This window comes from Physeter macrocephalus, chromosome 15 (genome assembly GCF_002837175.3).
Source record: "Physeter macrocephalus isolate SW-GA chromosome 15, ASM283717v5, whole genome shotgun sequence".
In the NCBI taxonomy this organism is placed as follows: domain Eukaryota; kingdom Metazoa; phylum Chordata; class Mammalia; order Artiodactyla; family Physeteridae; genus Physeter; species Physeter macrocephalus.
Window position 1 is genome coordinate 44,280,552 of NC_041228.1, and position 21,169 is coordinate 44,301,720.

The following is a 21,169-nucleotide window of genomic DNA, read 5'->3' on the forward strand; positions in this document are numbered from 1 at the left end:
GAAGGTTTGTGGCACTCTGCATGGAATTACTCTGTTGGCACCATTTTTCCAATAGCATTTGCTCATTTTGTGTCTCTGTGTAATTCTGTGAGAATTTGGTAATTCTCACAATATTTCAGACTTCTTCATTATTATATTTGTTATGGTAATCTGTGGTCAGTAATCTTTAAAGTTAACCATTATAATTGTTTTGGCATTTTTTTACAAATAAAGTATTTTTAAAATTAAGGTATATACATTTTTTTAAGACATAGTGCCACTGCACACTTAAGAGACTACAGTATAATATAAACATAACTTTTATATGCAGAGGGAAACCAAAAAAAATTGTGTGACTGGCTTTACTGTGATATTTGCTTTACTATGGTGGTCTGCACCTGAACATACATTATCTCCAAGGGTATCCCTGTATTAAAATTATCATTTACTATGTAATTCATCTCAACCACATATTTTACCCTTCAGTGTTAGGAAATTTGTTATTCTAAGTTTTCTCAAAACATGGTGGTTTTGAAATCTGGCCTAAGCACAATGCAGTAGCTATTTAATTTGGGTTTTATATGAGCTAAGAGAAAACTTCTGGGAAGCTAGATGGACTGAGTGAAGATAAGAGTTAAGTAATAGAACTTATAGTTGACATTTTTGCTGAAAAATCTTATCAGTCAATATTCATTCTATGAGGTACTCTGCTCTAATAACTGAGAATTCTAAGAAATGTAAAATAAAACCCCTTCTCCATTAAGCCTTACAAATTAGTTGTTGAATAAGGCATACACGTGAAACTTCCAATGTACCTTACTAAAATAATTTTCCTAAATACCTCAGCCTCATGTATAAATATTTTCTAGTACAGGAATATAAAGTCTTACCTTACATAGTATTTGTAGAATACGGAGAATCTTAAAATGAAACTATATTCAGAAACTTATTTGTCATATGCTTTGTTTCCTTTTTCTACTTATCCGTTCACTCTTTCTGCATTTTATCAGGGAAGCGTAGACCAGCCTTTGAGAGGTTAACACCCTGGCACAGATTCCTAGGAGCTTATGATCCTTGGAGCTGCTCAGAGACATCTATCTGTGACCAACTTAGCTATGCTTAAATGTATAGTTGCTTTGCAAATCAGAATGTTATTAAAAGCCAGCCAGTTTACATATAGTTATTACATAATCCTCTGTTAAGCAGTTTTTATGCTACAATCTCTGGAATTTTTCTCCTCTTGACATAGGATCTCTTAATAGTTTAAAATGCCTAAAGCAAAAGATTAAACGTTAGTTTACTTCTGACATACTGTAGACCCACCTCCATACATGACCTACCAACAGTGCTACTTTCTTATTTTCTCAAGTTGTATTTCCATAGTCATATTTAAGCATTTAGTACTTTAGCTTTTAAAGGCAGCTGCTTAATCCAGGTGTCTGAGTGGTGTGTCCACATGATACTAAAAACCAAGAAGCAGCCCAAAGATAGATGATTCACATGTGTATTCCTATCTGATCCTAACCATTTACCCTGCAGGGAATCAGTACTACGTGCTGATATTGAGATGTTTCAGCTCCATTTTTCCAAGATAGTGTGGTGCAAAGGAAATTAAGGAGAGACTAGATGGAAAATTGGGAAGAAGAACATTTATTTGGGTGGAGGAAAGGATAACAAGGAAAGGTTTAGATAGCTGTGATAAATGTAAAGATAATCCTTTAGGCAAAATTGGAAATGGGCACAATCTATTCTAGAAACTCTAACTGCTAAGTAACCATAACAGGCAGAATGAAAACTTGCTTTATCCACTTCTCTATATTCCCAGCACTTTCTCCACTGGTTCTTTCCCAGTGTTTTATATGTGAATATACTGTGACTTTAGACCTCCCTTCAACAGTGCTGAGGTAAGCCCTTGGCAATGTGCTAACATTGTTATGGAAACGTCATATAAATTCCACAGAAAATCAGCATTTTTGTTTTGATGATCTGTAGCTGTGTGTGCATGCATGTTTGCATTCAGTCAGGTAGAACTTTCTTAAAAGAGCCTTCAGTGTTCTTCTCCCTCTGGTTATCCATAGACAGTTGCTTGAGTCAGAATTCATACAGTTGCTCTTTGGGTGGAACATTCTTTTTCAAGTGGAACCCTGAAGTGTGCGTTATAATGGAAAGATGGCAAATGGATTTCCTTAGAGTTCGGAGGAAGGGTAATGAGAATAAGTTGTGTAAATACATTTGTATCTTGTGGGAATTTGATCAGAGCCAAGAAAATATGGGCCTCTACTATTTCTTTGCATATACTTTCTGCATCTTGTTTGCGTGTGCATTTTCCTCTTCTCTGGTTATTTATCTGTATATCCAGATCTACTATATGAAATTTTATAGAGTATGGAGCTGTTTGACAGCAGAGCTTTTTTTTGTTTTACTGAATGTTTTGTTGGTGCATATGGTCTGACATGGATGAGCAGCCACGGTGAGATTTTGGAGTCTATTAAACTGGCTCATTAAAAAGATCAATCTGTTTCTGTAATAACACTGGGAACCATCAGTCACTAAAAGAGGGAAAAACTGACACCTGAGGAGAAAACACATTTTGATAATTTGTTCATGACATGTCACGAACAAAAGAGCGCTCTATATTTTGTTTACAACTTTGGGGCTTAAATTCTGTGATGATTGCTGATTTAATCTACTAAACAGTCCTCACATATTTCAGGGATGGGTTTTGGCAAATGTAACTTCTCATCCTTAAATGTGATTGTCACTGGTTATATTTTTTCTTTTTTTAAGCATTACTTTTATTTACAGAGAAATGAATACTCTGGGGAAGTCTATGGATTTTTTTTTTTTCCTGTATGGAACAGTAAAATTTATTCTACTTCTTTTTAAAAATAGCTCTAGGGTGAGTCCCTGAACAACTATACTAGATTTGTAGGTCTGTGGAAGAATAACTTAGAACCCAAATTAGAAAGAGACAATTTTCATTTAAAAATCGTGCTATTTTTTTCCTAAAATATTAGAGAAAGTTAATAGAAAGTTCTGATTTCTATTCTTTGTTCATATGTAAAAGTTTATTGTTTATCTTGCCATTTGGTGATGGGAAAAGCTGAGGAAGGGAATACAAACCTTTTTTGGAGCTGATTAAATGAAGAGACCACTTTCAAACAGAGACTAGAAGTTGAGAGTCCTCTTTAAAACTGCTCACCATCATGGTCATGAAAACACAGTTTCAAATGGAGTGAGGAGGGAAAGAGCAGTTAGACAAAGCCTGCATTTTTTTGAGACTACAAAATAATTAAAAATTACTACCTTTGAAAGGATACATTTTTTTTTTGTTAATTATCATTTGATGTCTTTTCTCACAGCTTTGATGTTGCAGCTTTCGTTATATTTGTCTTTAACATTGTGCTCTCACCTGTCATGCCGATTTTCTGACTCAGAATCTTTCTGGCTTAAATCAAATCGAATGATCATTGGTTTTGTATGGGTAACACTGTCTCCACTGCCTTCCTCCCTGTTTCAAGTGATTTATGTTAAATATTAATCCCCTTCATCTATCTATCTATCTCTATATCTCTATTTTTATATATAATCATTTTAATGTAATTATGCTTTAAATTACTCTCAGTTTAACACATCTTGGTTTTTATTATGAAGGCCACATGGTTGCATTAATATGTATTTCCTCCACCCCCAATTATTAAACATTATTTTCTAAAAAGATTTTCTTGAGCTTTAGAAGTATGTAATTTGTTAGCTGAGAGCAATCTTACAGATTTACGAGGCCAATCCTTTATCTTGAGAAAACTAAGGCCGAAAGAACTTGCTTAAAGTTACAGAGCTTCTCAGTGGAGACATTTACCTACCTGAAATCTTCCAGTTGCACAAAATATGATTTAATGTGCAGAATGTAAACAAGGAAAGCTTAACTAAGAATTGTGTCTTTTTCCCGCTTTACTTTCCCTCATTTATTTTTTCTCTGTAATTGCTCATGTGGGCAAATGCAACAGTATAATATTCTGAGGTTTTATAAATTTTTATACTGATAGAGGATTCACAGTCAGCCAGATTTCCTGGCTTAATGAGTAAACTAGAAAACACTGAATGTTGGAGGGTCATAAGGCAGTCATTTTGAAACCGTGTTGGTTGAATGTATAGATTTGTCAGCAAAGCACACACCAGCTGAACCTATTAAATCCATTTTTCCTTTTCTGCAAAATGAATGAGATTTCAATATTTTTGTCTTTCTAAAGAGAAAAGATAGGTGCACTTTATAAGGAATTGTAGGGACTTCCCTGGCGGTCCAGTGGTTAAGACTCAGCACTTCTGATGCAGGGGGCGCGGGTTCAATCCCCGATCGGGGAACTACGATCCCACATGTCGCGCGGCAGGCACGGCCAAAAGAAAAAAGAAAAGAAAAGTTATAAGGAATTGTAGAATTAATTGACTATGCAAATAAGAATTAAATTTTTATTATCTGCTGCATTCAGTTTTCTGTGAAAAAATATGAGGGATTTATATTATATTCACACATTCTTGTTTTGCGTTGTATTTTTTAATGCATTCATCAGTTTCAAGAAGAGAGTAATCATCCCTGTAGAAATGTTTTTGTTTTTTTTTTATTAGTCATATCAATTGTGGAGGCTTCTAGTGAAATTGCATTAAGTTGCATTTACATGATGAGAAAGATTGTGTGGCTGTAGAGAACATTTTGGTCTCCATATTCCAGCCTCAGCGTAAACTTGCTAGCCTTATTTTTGCTGCTCTCCTAGGGTCTGGCTCTGCTGAACATTGTTCATGCCTTAGTCTATATTCTGACTGATGGTTTCTGTTCTTTGCCCTAGTTCTTGTATATGATAATTCTATTCATACTTGGCAGGCTAACTCAAGACAGGTTCTACTATTTGAATGAAGGCTTCCCAATCATGAATATTATAATAATGGTTACTATTTACTGAGCACTTAAGATGTGCCAGGCCCATGCTAAATAATTTACATATGAACACACAGCACTTATTTCCTGACAGTCCTATTGCATAGGTTCAGGCTGGCTGGATAATATGTCTGAGGTCACATGGCTTGTAAGAGGCACTGATGGGATTCTAAACCCTAGGTTCTCTGACTTGAATGACCGCACTCTTATAACTATGTCTGTAATACCCCAGCCTCTGAACGCCTCAGCTTGAAAAATAAGTGCTTTGGTTAAGTTGTTGAATGCCAAATATGTGTTAGGCTCTTTATGTCGAGTCTGTCATATAGTTCTCTCAGTAGCTCTGAAATAATTGCCCCTATTTTGTGACTCATAGAAATTAAGCCTCCTCAGTTCATATGGCCAGCAAATTGCAGAGCCAAAATTTGAAGCCAACTCCATAGTCCCTGCTCTTTCAAATGTAGTGATCTTTTCTCCTTCTGATCTCCCATACCACTTTTGTACTCTTTTTATGGTAGCTGCTGAGTTCAGGTCCTGCGTAACAGTATAGAAGTCTTGTACCACTAATTAAACTGGGTTTATAGTAAAAAATTTCTTGCTAGCACACTTCCCAAAAGCAAGTCTACTTCTAAACCATAATCTTAGGAGGGTGTTGGGGATCATGTCTTATTTTTGTATGTCCAGTAAAGCTCAGGGTAGTGCATGTTACACATACTGGCTATCTAAAACAAAACAAAGCAAAACACCACAAACACAAAACAACGACACAACACTAGTTGAACAAATAAATAATCAAAATTAAACTTAATACAGTCGTTTTTAGTAGTATAGCAAATGGCCCTCTCCCCTAAGAGTTTTTTTGTTTTCTTGTTTACTTTCTACCATTTTAAAAGATGTGTCTCTGAAACACCTACAGCCATGGAAGCAGCCAGGAGCAAAGTGCCATGATTGATTCACTAAAAAGAAAAAATTAGAGGGCTCCAGTTGAAATGTGTAGGTGACAGATTAGAATAAGAAAGCATAGTTCCACAGGCTAGAAGCCCAGAGATAAACCCACACACATGTGGTCACCTTATCTTTGACAAAGGAGGCAAGAATATACAATGGAGAAAAGACAGCCTCTTCAATAAGTGGTGCTGGGGAAACTGGACAGCTACATGTAAAAGAATGAAATTAGAACACTTCCTAACACCATGCACAAAAATAAACTCAAAATGGATTAAAGACCTAAATGTAAGGCCAGAAACTATATCAAACTCTTAGAGGAAAACATAGGCAGAACACTCTATGACATAAACCATAGAAAAATCCTTTTTGACCCACCTCCTAGAGTAATGGAAATAAAAACAAAAATAAACAAATGGGATGTAATGAGACTTAAAAGCTTTTGCATAGCAAAGGAAACCATAAATAACACGAAAAGACAACCCTCAGAATACCAGAAGATATTTGCAAATGAAGCAACTGACAAAGGATTAATCTCCAAAATTTACAAGCAGCCCATGAGCTCAATATCCCAAAAACAAACAATCCAAAAATACCCTGAGAAAACCATAATTCAAAAAGAGACATGTACCACAATGTTCATTGCAGCACTATTTACAGTAGCCAGGACATGGAAGCAACCTAAGTGTCCATCGACCGATGAATGGATAAAGAAGATGTGGCACATATATACAATGGAATATTACTCAGCCATAAAAAGAAATGAAATTGATTTATTTGTAGTGAGTTGGATGGACCTAGAGTCTGTCATACAGAGTGAAGTATGTCAGAAAGAGGAACCGTATGCTAACACATACATATGGAATCTAAAAAAAAAAATGGTTATGAAGAACGTAGGTAGGACAGGAATAAAGACGCAGAGGTAGAGAATGGACTTGAGGACACAGAGAGGGGGAAGGGTAAGCTGGGATGAAGTGAGAGAGTGGCATGGACTTACATATATTACCAAATGTAAAATAGATAGTGGGAAGCAGCCGCATAGCACAGGGGGATCAGCTGGTGCTTTGTGACCACATAGAGGGATGGGATAGGGAGGGTAGGAGGGAGACGCAAGAGGGAGGTGATATGGGCGTATATGTATACATAAAGCTGATTCACTTTGTTATAAAGCAGAAACTAACATACCATTGTAAAGCAATTATACTCCAATAAAGATGTTAAAAAAATAAATAAAAATAAAAAAGTAAAAAACAAAAAGCAAAAATGGGCCCAAGGCCTAAATAGACATTTCTCCAAAGAAGACATACAGATGGCACACAAACTCATGAAAATATGCTCAACATCACTAATCATTAGAGAAATGCAAATCAAAACCACAGTGAGGTATCACCTCATACCAGTTAGAATGCCCATCATCAAAAAAATCTACAAACAATAAATACTGGAGAGGGTGTGGAAAAAAGAGAACCCTCCTGCACTGTTGGTGGGAATGTAAATTGATACAGCCACTATGGAGAACAGTATGGAGGTTCCTTAAAAAACCAGGAGTAGAATTACCATATGACCCAGCAATCCGACTACTGGGCATATACACTGAGAAAACCATAATTCAAAAAGTTACATGTACTCCTTTTTGACCCACCCCCTCCTCCTAGAGTAATGGAAATAAAAACAAAAATAAACAAATGGGATGTAATGAGACTTAAAAGCTTTTGCATAGCAAAGGAAACCATAAATAACACGAAAAGACAACCCTCAGAATACCAGAAGATATTTGCAAATGAAGCAACTGACAAAGGATTAATCTCCAAAATTTACAAGCAGCCCATGAGCTCAATATCCCAAAAACAAACAATCCAAAAATACCCTGAGAAAACCATAATTCAAAAAGAGACATGTACCACAATGTTCATTGCAGCACTATTTACAGTAGCCAGGACATGGAAGCAACCTAAGTGTCCATCGACCGATGAATGGATAAAGAAGATGTGGCACATATATACAATGGAATATTACTCAGCCATAAAAAGAAATGAAATTGATTTATTTGTAGTGAGTTGGATGGACCTAGAGTCTGTCATACAGAGTGAAGTATGTCAGAAAGAGGAACCGTATGCTAACACATACATATGGAATCTAAAAAAAAAAATGGTTATGAAGAACGTAGGTAGGACAGGAATAAAGACGCAGAGGTAGAGAATGGACTTGAGGACACAGAGAGGGGGAAGGGTAAGCTGGGATGAAGTGAGAGAGTGGCATGGACTTACATATATTACCAAATGTAAAATAGATAGTGGGAAGCAGCCGCATAGCACAGGGGGATCAGCTGGTGCTTTGTGACCACATAGAGGGATGGGATAGGGAGGGTAGGAGGGAGACGCAAGAGGGAGGTGATATGGGCGTATATGTATACATAAAGCTGATTCACTTTGTTATAAAGCAGAAACTAACATACCATTGTAAAGCAATTATACTCCAATAAAGATGTTAAAAAAATAAATAAAAATAAAAAAGTAAAAAACAAAAAGCAAAAATGGGCCCAAGGCCTAAATAGACATTTCTCCAAAGAAGACATACAGATGGCACACAAACTCATGAAAATATGCTCAACATCACTAATCATTAGAGAAATGCAAATCAAAACCACAGTGAGGTATCACCTCATACCAGTTAGAATGCCCATCATCAAAAAAATCTACAAACAATAAATACTGGAGAGGGTGTGGAAAAAAGAGAACCCTCCTGCACTGTTGGTGGGAATGTAAATTGATACAGCCACTATGGAGAACAGTATGGAGGTTCCTTAAAAAACCAGGAGTAGAATTACCATATGACCCAGCAATCCGACTACTGGGCATATACACTGAGAAAACCATAATTCAAAAAGTTACATGTACTGCAATGTTCATTGCAGCACTATTTACGATAACAAGGACATGGAAGCAACCTAAACGTCCATCAGCAGGTGAATAGATGAAGAAGATGTGGCACATATATACAATGGAATAGTACTCAGACATAAAGAAGAACAAAATTGAGTTATTTGTAGTGAGGTGGATGGACCTAGAGTCTGTCACACCGAGTGAAGTAAGTCAGAAAGAGAAAAACAAATACTGTATGCTAACGCATATATATGGAATCTAGAAAAATGGTACTGATGAACTTAGTGGCAGGGCAGGAATAAATACGCAGATGTAGAGAATGGACTTGAGGACAAGGGGAAGAAGAGGCTGGGATGTAGTAAGAGAGTAACATTGACATATATACACTACCAAATGTAAAATAGCTAGCTAGTGGAAAGCTGCTACATAGCACAGGGAGATCAGCTTGGTCCTTTGTGACCACCTAGAGGGGTTCGATAGGGAGGGTGGGAGGCTCAAGAGGGAGGGGATATGGGGATATATGTATGCATATAGCTGATTCACTTTGTTGTACAGCAGAAACTAACACAACATTGTAAAGCAATTTTCCTCCAATAAAGATGTATTAAAAAACAAAACAAAACGTGGTTCCAGACAGCAGGAGCAATAGCAACTGAATACTTCAGCAGTGGTCAGAAATTAGTGAAGACAAGGGGACAGCCGCTCCCAGTCAGTCTGACTGTTCAGCAGATGGAGAGCTCCAGGGACATGTGCCTGAAAGTTTCCACCTTCTCCTTGGGGGAGGGAAGGCTCTGGGAACCCACATATTGTAATCCTTAAGGGTCCAGGTATCTTGTTTTTGTCTGGAGGGGCCAACATCTACCTGCATCTGTCTTATTTACTCCAGAAGGTGTTAGCCCGCCGCTCAGGAAGTTATCTCCTAGGTTGTGGTTTAGCAATAGAGAGATGGAAGGCACTTCTTTCCACGTGGCCCAGTAGTGTTGGTCCTGTGTCACTCAGTGCTTTGTTTTTCACCATCTAAACATCCCACTTCCTGCAGGGTGGTATTTCTGCAAACATAGAAATCCCCACAGGTTGTCCATGACGAGTCAGGTTTGATTTTCTTTTGAAGGAAGCAGGGGAATTTGTAATGTATTTTGTTTCAGATACATTATTCAGTACCAATATAGGGTGTTATATAAAATTCTTATCTAAACTCACCTATTTCCTAAAAATTCCTGAAGAGACCTTTTACTGAGTTGTGTTTTGAAAATATGATGCCCTAAATGACCACTCCCCTGCCCTTTAATTCAGTGTCTAGTCTTTCTGTAGAAGCCTTAACAAAGGGAAGGAAACTTTGTTTAAGATTAAGTTATTAATGTCTTTGGGCTTTACTTTAACAGAACTGTCACCTCCTGAGATTTAGATACATGCTTCTTTCTAAAATAAAAAGTAAAGAATTTTTTTTTTTTTTTAAGTCTCAGCCAGTATCTTAGCCCTGGTTCTGGCTGAGATGCCTGCAGAGTAAGACAAGGGCATGATAAGGCCAAGATAATGTGTCCTGGGGTAGGACAGAAGGACCTATGCCAGAGAAGCTTACGATATCAGCAGCAGGACTTTTTTTTGGAGAAGAAAGTTATAGAGTGACTTCCAAGTTTCTATTTTGGTGGCTAAGTAGAAGGTGGCATAATTGACGGGTGCAGGAAGTACCAGAGAAAGAAAAGGTCAGTTTAGACATGTGCCGTTTGGAATACATGTGGTCAGTTGGAGAAGTCAACACCTAAGGCATGTATTTATTTGTAACAGGACTAATATCAGAATTTTTAAGTTTCTTCCTTGCCATTCTCAGGTTTATTATGCTGTACCAATTTGCCTGTCCCTAGAACAATATTTTAGTGCTTTTTTTCCCCACTTAAAAAAACATTTTAATCTAGAAAAAAAACTTATGTCTGTTCCTGTCATGTAAGAAATTGATTGGTCCTTTTATTCTAGTTATTGCCACGATCTTAATAATTTCTTTCTTCATTCTTCCCCATTTTCATGTTACTAAGGAATTGTCAGTGCATGCTAGCCTATTATGACATTTAAAATATTTTACATAGAGGAAAGTTTTTTAAAAAGTTTGTTTTCTTTCTCACATAAGTCAGTTTACAGCCTCTGTTTTGAGGAGCTGAGAGAAAACAGCCTGAAGTGGGGTAAGGTGTAAATTAGGTTGTCTCTTAAGTGTTTTGTTTTTTAAAACACATATTGTTTCCTATTAGTGTCATTTTACTGGGCAGGAAACTGAAGCCAGGTTATCTCAGGGTCACACAGCTGAGTCCTGAGCAGTATTCTACTCTTAGGACATCAGACCTTGAGAGAGAAGTGATTGGGATCTAATTGTTGAAGTAGTTCGGTTATATTCAGGAAAATTTCTCCTGGAAGGGAGATTGAATATAAAAAACAAACCAAAAAGTTCCTTCTAGAAACCCATGAGACATGACAGACTTCGCACTAGAATTTGAGTTATTTTGAGAGTATGCTGGTATGGGGCAATGAAAAGTATTTGTTAGTTTTGCCTAATACATTTTGAGAAGGTAAGAAACATTCAGATTTGGAATTTGCCCCCAAGCAAATGAGGTTTTAGATAAGTTTTAGGCATTTCTAAGAAGCAAACAAACAAATAGCAATCAAGTTGTTTTGGTTAGCTTTCTGGACATACATCCTTTGAATAGGGTTGGCTTTATAGGTAGACATGAGTGATTGGAGGAAGCACAGGGAGACTTCTCATAATTATTTCTGTGGGCCGTTTGAATGCTTTGCTGCTAAAATATACCTACCTCTGTGAGGTGATGAGCTTTATTGTTTCAATAGCTGCAAGAGTGAAAAGACCCAGAATAGGGACTGTCACTGCAAGGATGTGATAGAAATGACAGGACAGACTGAGGAGCTAGCCCTGCTTCTTAGGACATTACTGTCCTTGCTTTAGGAGGGAAAAAAGCTTCAGTACAGGCTCATCGAAGTAATAGCACTGATCAGAGGGTTGATCTGACAGCAAAGATAAATAACGTATCTAACTACTTTGAAAACAGTAAGAATTCTTCCAGTGTTCAATGTTCTTGTTATCTTTGAACAAGGAGACACAAAACCAGTAAGTTGAGTTGGTTTGACACAATTGGATCAAAGACGTTTTGATATTTAGAAATGTTTTGATGTTTATATATTTAGGCTGCTATAAGGTATTTAGAGAATATTTTCTATTTTTGCACAAAAAATCAGCTGTAAATAGTACGTTGTTCAAAGCAAAGAACAGAGAAGTTCTCTGTTGGTTCAAGTGGTTGACTTAGACATAATTTGGCCAGTAGACCATTAGATTTGTGTGTTTCGATCTACATAACCATGACCTTTTATTTATTTATTTACTTATTTAAATTAAGGTGTAGTTGATGTACAATATTATGGAATTTTCAGGTGTACAAGATAGTGATTTATAGTTTTTAAAGGTTATATTCCACTTATAATTATTATAAAATATTGGCTGTATTCCCTGTGCTGTATAAATGACATTTAGAAATAAATATAGAATAAGTGAATTGCAGAGTTTTCAAACTAGAAGGGACCTCAGAAATTATGCTAGTCCAGTGGTTTTCAAACTTGATTTTAGCAGCTTTTTCCTTCAAAAATGAAACCTAGGTGGAACCTCAACTTTTAAAATAGATAAGAATGATAAGTGGGTTCCTCTGGCCCTTTAAATCTTGATTGTTTGGGGTAAAAGCTCTTTATTGCCCGCAGAATCCCTAAGCACCTCAAGTGGCACAGTTTGAAAACCACTGATCTAGTCCAACCCTTTCATTTTACAGATGAGCAAACTGAGGTCCAGAGAGGTTAAGTGACTTGCCCAAGGTCACACAGCTAGTCGTGGAAGAGCCAGGACTAAATCTCAGGTCTCTTGATTCCCAGTCCAGTGCTCTTTCCACTACACCACACTGCCAGTAAGGTAGGTGCTGTGTTGACATTATATTCATAGATACTAATAGTCTTCAGTATTTTCCAACTGATTTATGCTGGAAATGTTTATGCATTGAATGGTGAAGTGTATTATTCAGAAATGTGTAGGATATGGAAATACAGATTAGAATCACATAAATATCCTCTTAGAAGATATATCTATCTAGAATGTTTCCATTCACTTTTAAAAATTATTTAGAAGCAGTGCATTGTAATGTTTGAGACATTTTAGTCTGGTCAATGATCAATATGTACAGAGTCAGAATATTTTACTGTAGACACTTTCCAGTGTTGGACAGTCTCCTGGCTCCAGAACATCTTTCACCAGCATGTATTGGGCATGTATTCATTTACCATTGAACTCTGCCGTTTCCCTCAGTTCTTAGTGTGCCTGCACCTTCTATCTCTAACTCCTCTGTCCTTTATAATCTGATGTGTGCAAATTGTCACTGGGGCTCTACCCTAAAGGGACATAAAGGGTGATTCATTGTAGAACCCTCTAGCCCCTAATGATCTCTGTTGTCAAGTCAGTTTCCATTCAAATCCCTCCAGTTTTATCAGACAAAGACTATCCCTGGGCACTAGGAAAGTGGGAAAAGTGTCTAAAGTATCTAAACCTAACCAACCTAAAATCAAAAAAAGGTGTGCAGATGGAAATTCCCTGGCGGTCCAGTGGTTAGGCACTGCCATGGCCTGTGTTCAGTCTCTGGTTGGGGAACTAAGATCCCACAAGATGCACGGCAAGGCCAAAAAAGAAAAAAACAAAAAACAAAAAAAAAAACGGCACGCAGAAATCTGTAGCTACTGTGATTTGGTAGAATTCTTATGGGGAAATTTCCCAGGGAAAATAGATGCTGCCACTGGTCTAAGGATAGAGAGCTGGTCTTGTGAGGAGAGCCAGCTACTAGGTAAAAAATTAGTTTGGGAGCTGTGCTTGCAGTCAAAGTGGAGGTGATGCATTCCTATCTTACAGACTATATTGAGTTCATCTCTTAGAGATATATTCAGTCAGAAAATATTTCTTTAACCCTACTTCTGTTTGAGAATCTAGCAGCAGTTATCAGGTCTCATTTATAGAATGTTTTCCTTCTGAAAGACAAGTACAGTTTTGTGTATCACATGATGAAATGCAGTCAGGGTGTGCCTGCCCTGCCCTAAGATCTCATGACTTCAGACAGGTCACTTGTGCTCTCCAGGCATGTGTTTCCTCAACTTTAAAAGAAAGGGGTTCGCCCCGATCTTTCTTCTAATCCCAGCTAGCTCTGTATGACTGCTGATTGATTATCTTGGTAGCCCAAGGTAATGTCAGTCCTAGACATTTCATTGTTTTATTGCATTAATTAAGTTAATTCAGTTTGATCAGTGCTTTCTAATAGAACTTTCTGACATCATGGAAATGATCTGTATCCGTGCTGTCCAGTATCGTAGCCACTAGCCACAGGTGGCGATTACACTTGCAATGTGGCTATTGCTGCTGAAGGATTTTAAACTTTATTTAATGTTAATTCACTTTTTAAAAAATAAATTTATTTATTCATTTATTTAATTTTTGGCTGCATTGGGTCTTCATTGCTGTGTGCAGGCTTTCTCTAGTTGAGGCGAGCAGGGGCTACTCTTCATTGTGGAGCACGGGCTCTAGGCGTGTGGGCTTCAGTAGTTGTGGCACGCGGGCTCAGTAGTTGTGGCGGATCTTCCCGGACCAGGGCTCGAACCCGTGTCCCCTGCATTGGCAGGCGGATTCTTAACCACTGCGCCACCAGGGAAGCCCTGTTAATTCACTTTTAATTTAAGCAGCCACATGTGGCTACTGTATTGAACAATACAGCTCAGATGTCCTCTGACACGGAAGTCAGACACAGCTTGGATCAGTGCAATAGGTATACCTGAAGAATTCACCAAAAGAGTGATGCTGTTGTACCTTGATGAATCTTCACCAAATACAGTTGATCCAAGGGTAATTTGTTAGAAATCAAGTGTTCGCTTTTGAAAGAAATGTTATCTGCAGAGTGGAGATCAGGCTTCCTCTTATTTGTGACCGAACCACATGAACTTCAACTGAAAGATGTTTGCTAATTTGATGAGAAGTGGAACATTTTCTCCTGTGCAGTCATGTGATCATTTAGGCCTCAGCATGGGTTTTAGTGAATTCCCACAGGTCTAGGAAGCTGAGTTTAGAAAGTTTCTGGCCAGTAAAAGAATCATCTGTTTATATTACAAGTTCAAATGTGAGTGTCCAAACTATGCTGGTTTCTGAGTACATTATGAAACAAACTCTTTTTCTTCCTCCCTCAGAACCAAAGAAAATGGCTTTGACAGAGAGCCTTTGCACTCAGAACATCCAAGCAAGCGACCATGCACTATTAGCCCAGGCCAGCGGTACAGTCCAAATAATGGCTTATCCTACCAGCCCAATGGCCTGCCTCACCCCACCCCTCCTCCACCTCAGCATTACCGTTTGGATGATATGGCCATTGCCCACCACTACAGGGACTCCTATCGACACCCCAGCCACAGGGACCTCAGGGACAGAAACAGACCTATGGGTAAGACTGAAGGATCTCTTCACTTCTTATGGGACTGTATGCTTCAAGACTTGCATCATTACTTCTCAGCTAAACTTGAGGCTTGATATCTGTGATGGGGTAAAAATTCCCTTTCTTTATATAGTGTCTCCTTTATGAGAAAACTTTGTTGGTATTACTGTATCCTTTAACAGCTGTGCTTTCTCTCTCTTAATTACTTACGTTCTTTGTGACAGCAGGTTATTTGCGGGGGGGGGGGGGCATCTAAATACAACCTACTGAACTGTATTAACATACGCAAAACAAGTTTTTAATTTTTTTTTAATGTGAGGGATTTCGTATGTAGTTAGTCTGCCACAAGTATTTTTTAAAAATCAGTTTCTTTTATTGTATCTTTTATTTCAGATAGTCTCAAAGTTCATTTTGAGTTTTCCAGTCTCTGTGATAGTCTGTATTTGAAAACTACAATATGGTATGTCTGTGGTTTAAGTCAACAGATGTTCTTTGAGGAATTATTTAGTACTTTTTTTTGTTTTCCAACTTAGAAGTGCCAGTGATTCAATTTAGTGTTGACAGTTTAGTGTCAAAGATCAGAATACCAAAGAAGGAATGAGTTTGGGTAAATACATGTTCTGTTTGCCTATGTTCATTCCTTCTTTGCATAAAACTGTTGGAAGTGAAGCATTTAGGAGACACTGTCTTCTAAAGAACAGGTGCTCACCATGAAAAATGAGAAGGAAGACGAATAGGTAAGTTTTGATACATGATCAGGTTTGAGGTGATAGCATTAGAGCACTGTTCCTGTTCCTGGGGCTTCTTGAATTCTTGAATTTTGGCGAGTCAATCTAGTGATAAACTGAGAGCAATAGTCAGCCCTCTCTCTTGTCTTTTTCTGTCCCCTGAATCCATGCTGTCCAGCAGCAGGACTGCCTTTACCTCTTAGCTAGTTGCTGACAAACTTCCCTGACATGGGACAGTTTGGTGGGCAAGATACTGGAAGCAGCACAGGACGAAGTCCAAGTAGAAAAGCAGAACACAGAGCTGAGGGCGCAGAACTTGGGAAGCACGGCCAGTTCCCTGCCTGAGTAGTAGGACAACCGTTTTTTTAGCCACAGGCAGAGAGCGTGTGGTGAGCAGAGGTTTATGTTAGACTTCTAACTAGGTTAGTAGGGCATAGGGGCTTCCATATGTAGGGTCTTTTGCTTGAAAACACAACCCTCCAAATGTTTAGAAAGCAGAAAGGGAGAGTCAGGTTGAGGGGAGGGGCGATGGAGGCCCTGGATGTGAGATAGTAAAATAGTTTCACTTCCCCACAACATCATTTCTACATTTATATAGTGTGTCTGACAAATGGCTAAGCATGTAATTTGTGCTTTCTTAGTAACCAATCTGTCTAATGTTCTCTCAGGTACCATTTCGAAGAGCTCTCAAAAATGGTTATGTTATTTCTCAGTCTGGATTGATATTTTGACCCTGAAATCAAATGCAATAACAGCTCCCTTCAAAGCAAAAGCCTTGCCATTTATTTATGACTAATGCCTTCAAACCATGATTGCTTGTTTTCAAATAGAAGTGGAGTCACCAGGTCATTGTAAGACCAATTCAAGATACCCCACTTTGTAAGTGCTAGGAAATGGCCTATTTCTTAGGCAGCAGATTCTATTTTATGAAATATTAGTTCCAGTACACTACAGAGTAATCAACAAGGAACTAATTATGCTTATATTCAATGATTATGTTTTCATCTAGTAATATAAAATATTCCTTTATGGGTTATATCTGTACCCACTGGTTTTATGTGATTTTTTTTTATCAGACCATGTTCCTTACCTTTTAATTATATTAGCTTATAAAACTAATAGTGGTAATCTTTATAAATATATGCAACTACTTAACCGTCCCTGAAGTCTGGCATAATTTAGTATGTGTTAAAGTAAAGTAAAAGCTTGACGTATGAGTAATAAATCATGGTGTTACATCAGGCTGCCATTTTGAGAATATAAAAATTGTCATAAATGTATACTTAGTCTGGTACGATTTATAAATGTCTATTACATGTAGAGGCATATTTGCAGAGACGTGTACTCACTAGAATCTTTTAATAAAATAATTTTACAGGCAGCATTAGTTTATAAATAAACTTAGAGTTTCAGCATAGTTAGGAATTGGGTAAGACTCAACATTAGTGTCAGATTGCCCACAAATGAAAATGTGTTTTAATGAGTCTGAACTGTTTTCCCTAGTACATCCCTCTGGTATTATGGATATAAGTAAAAATTTTGTGGTGATGAATATTTAAGTATCTGAAATAGAAAAATTAGTAAATGTAAAAATTTGAGTTGTTTTATTTTTTCTTTTTAAAGATTTGGCTGTATCCAACAAATGACCTTCAGAGTTCAAAAGCAGCAAACATATGAGACCTGTATTTTTTCACCAAGTACTTGGGCTCAAACATGTTTCTAATGTACTTATTATTTTTCTGTTGTTGTTAAATGAGATGATGCTTAGCACTGTTCCACAAGTGCTGTTATCCCATTAGCCACAGACATCCTATTGCTCGTTAATATTATTCCTGGTGGTAGAGCTCATGTCACTATTGATTTAATCTGCTGAAGTTTTGAAACTTTTAAGACCTCTGAAGCTCTTGGTCTTTATATAGGCCAATATAGTAAGAAGCCTCCATCATGAATCTTAACACTGCATTTATATCTTTATCACTCTCCAGTTGTTTTCTGTGATGACTCATTTCAGTGGTAGTGCTTTCTCCCTAAAACACAGGCAAAAAATAAGTCAACAAAAGTTACATATTTGCAAACATTTCAACTTGAAATTGTCACAGCAGAGAAATAACTAAATATTACTCTTCTCCAATGTCGTTTCTATTATGCAAATTATTAAAGCTTATTTGCAATTTTACTTTTTTACCAATAGGTGGCATTGACAATTTTAGCTTTAAAAATGTATTTCAGAATATATTCTAATTGGAGAGGAATGGTGCAGTGTTTTATATTTAGCTTTTAATTTAGTCTGAGAAAGCTGACATGTATGTGTTCACTTCCATCAGCTATAAATTAAATTGTATTTCATGGTTGGCTGAAAAAAGTCATATGACTCATTATCTTTATTTCGCTAAATCAGCTAAAAGGGGATCTCTAAGCACTCAGATTTCACAAAAAGTGGAATGCAGTGTCTCATAACTTTTGTTGTCATTTAACTCCTACATAACTCCCTCAGAAAAAGAGCCTAGGTGTCTATAGAAGCCGAAACCATGTCAAACTTAATTTGCTATTCAGAGTAACAGTGAGAACTGGCAACCAAAATAAATAGTTTTAATTGTTTAAAGTGGAAAATCTTGCCATAGCCTAGTGTCTTTCCTTGATAGTAGAACATGAGGTGTTTTACACAATTTGTCAGAAGAGCCACACGTTTCTAGGTATCTCTGATTAGACCCTTTCACCCTGTCCCTCTAGGAAGACACATTTATTTTTTATTTTGATAAGCATCCTGGCTAATTGCTCATGTTCGTTACTATTGTTCTCACTTGGTAAGTGTTTCCTTATTACCTTTTCATGGTAGCATCTTAACTGTGATGCTAAAGAGCATTAATATTTATGCTGTGGACTATAAATTAGGATTTTTAGTTTCTTAGCTTGGATTTATGGTATTTGTCCAAAATTATATCTGGTATGTTGATTTTGTTTTCATAGAGGATGTCCAATATATTTTTGTTTTTTACTTTTTGATAAATTGAATGAGTATATTTTGCTTTTATGTTATGCAAGCCCTCTCTTCATGGCCTAATTTTATCATGAAGGTGTATGTAATAGGATTGTGTTCATTTATACTATGCTGAAATGTGGACCAGTTTTACCATGCTTGTTTTAGAAAAGCATATCCCTATTCACGTAAAACAATTTGTGCTGTCTTCGTTTTTAATGCAGGAAAGCCACACTTTGAAACCACTTAATGTATACTTGTGGTTTCGTGTATTTATTAAGATTCAGGATATATTTATATTTTCACTTAGGGAACATTATATGGATAACTGGCTCAGGGCTTGGTATCTCCTCATGTGTAAAAGAAATGGTTCTGACCAGATGACCTCTAAAATTCCTTCTAGTTTTCTAACATTTTATCATTCTATGAGAGACCCATGAGGTAATTCTGAATCTGAATATGACTCATGCCTCGGTTCAAAAATCGAATATATTTTCACATCATTTAGTTTGCCCACATAGTCTTTGCTAAGTGCCTATGTGCATATGGATTATGTCCTTAATGTTTTAGGGTGATTCAAGCTTCTTTATATTTATAGGGTTGCATGGCACACGTCAAGAAGAAATGATTGATCACAGACTGACAGACAGAGAATGGGCAGAGGAATGGAAACATCTTGACCATGTAAGATGTTGGTAATCATTTTAAAAAATGTTTTGAAAACAACTGGAGTGAGGTGACATGATAAAAGTGTGGGGATGCTTTGAAGGTATTTTCTGCCATCCTTGAAAAAGTAATAAATGCGAATGTTTAAAGTAGAATATAGGATTTGATTTCTAAATTGATATTAAGGCCACTTATATAAGAGAAGTGTTTAGATCATGGAGAGGATTCCCTAAAGCCAGATCAGTGGGCTGCTGTTTTATTTGTAGAGAGTTATTTAGTTTGTCCAGTAATGGGATTAGTATTTGGAAAGATGGGTTTACTTCAGCTGAAATCTCCCTGTCTTGCCTCCCACATTTTATTCTCATTCCTATTGAGTTAACTCATCTATTGGATCTCTGTTTCAAATCTAACCTTTGAAAATATTAGACGGAAGCCTTCAGAATAAAATAGCATTCTTCATTGTCCTAAAATAGTTTGTTTCACTACCCACCAAAGTCTTTTGAGTTGTGGTGATTGATATATCCTTCCTTTCTCCTCCCTGCCCATTTCTCCCATAGCTGTTAAACTGCATAATGGACATGGTAGAAAAAACAAGGCGATCTCTCACTGTACTAAGGCGATGTCAGGAAGCGGACCGGGAGGAATTGAATTACTGGATCCGGCGGTACAGCGATGCCGAGGACTTAAAAAAGGGCGGCAGCGGTAGCAGCAGCCACTCCAGGCAGCAGAGTCCTGTCAATCCAGACCCAGTGGCGTTAGGTATCTTTTCTTCAGATGGACATATTGAACAGATACTTCTCATGCTATTAATGCTGCTTTTATTTTTAACTCGTCTTTTCAAAAATAAAGGCTATACAGGGAATTGTAGAACAATAAACACTTTATATCCTCAAATATGTCTTGTCTGTTAGGCAGATTGGCATAGAAAGAGGCAGTTACAAAAATTAAACTCCTTTTCTAGGTTAATGTTTTAGGCTTATGACAAAGCTTCAAAGCTGGACCAGAATTTCACATGAATCACTAAAATGCGTGCTCCTTCATAAAACAGCTCTTTGGACCCTGTCTCCAACCTGCAAAGACAAAATCTCTGGGAGTGGGCTTGGAGCTTCTAGCAAGCTCTCCAGGGAATTCTGCTGCACCCTAGTGTTTGAGAGTACTTTATCTCAAAACCCTTCCAGGAAGAGACCTAAGGGCTCTATAGTTTGCCCACTGCCACTTGAAAATTAGTGATAGAGATGTAGCTCTTCCATGACCTTAACTTAGATTGCTTAACTGTGATTTATTAATTCTAGTAACTTCCAGGACTATTAATATAGCAATGCTTTAGAAATTGAATGCATACATGTAGCCGTATTTAGTATTGAGATTTGGGAATTGTTGGGGTTATAAATAGAACGTAATCCCAAGTATATGGAAAGAAAATTTGAACCTGAAATAATTTTTGAGTGGCCTGTGGACTTTTTCCTAAATTAATAATAAGCTACTGTCATTTACATTGCGGGCTACTACTTGTATATACAGTCTGCGTCAACTTAATGGAGATGGATTTGTGTTGACCTCTGTTC

At 37.2% G+C, this 21,169-nt stretch overlaps 1 protein-coding gene across 5 annotated transcripts in view; it reads left to right on the plus strand.

Moving 5' to 3' along the window:
- RUNX1T1 (RUNX1 partner transcriptional co-repressor 1) overlaps positions 1-21,169 on the plus strand; it is a 139,426-nt gene that overhangs the window by 91,914 nt on the left and 26,343 nt on the right. For all 5 annotated transcript variants that reach the window (XM_007111486.4, XM_007111485.3, XM_024115888.3 and 2 more), the window contains 3 exons: positions 14,992-15,242; positions 19,537-19,622; positions 20,162-20,363. In XM_007111486.4, the coding sequence (XP_007111548.1) occupies positions 14,992-15,242; positions 19,537-19,622; positions 20,162-20,363 (539 nt within the window). The remainder of the gene's footprint in view (positions 1-14,991; positions 15,243-19,536; positions 19,623-20,161; positions 20,364-21,169) is intronic.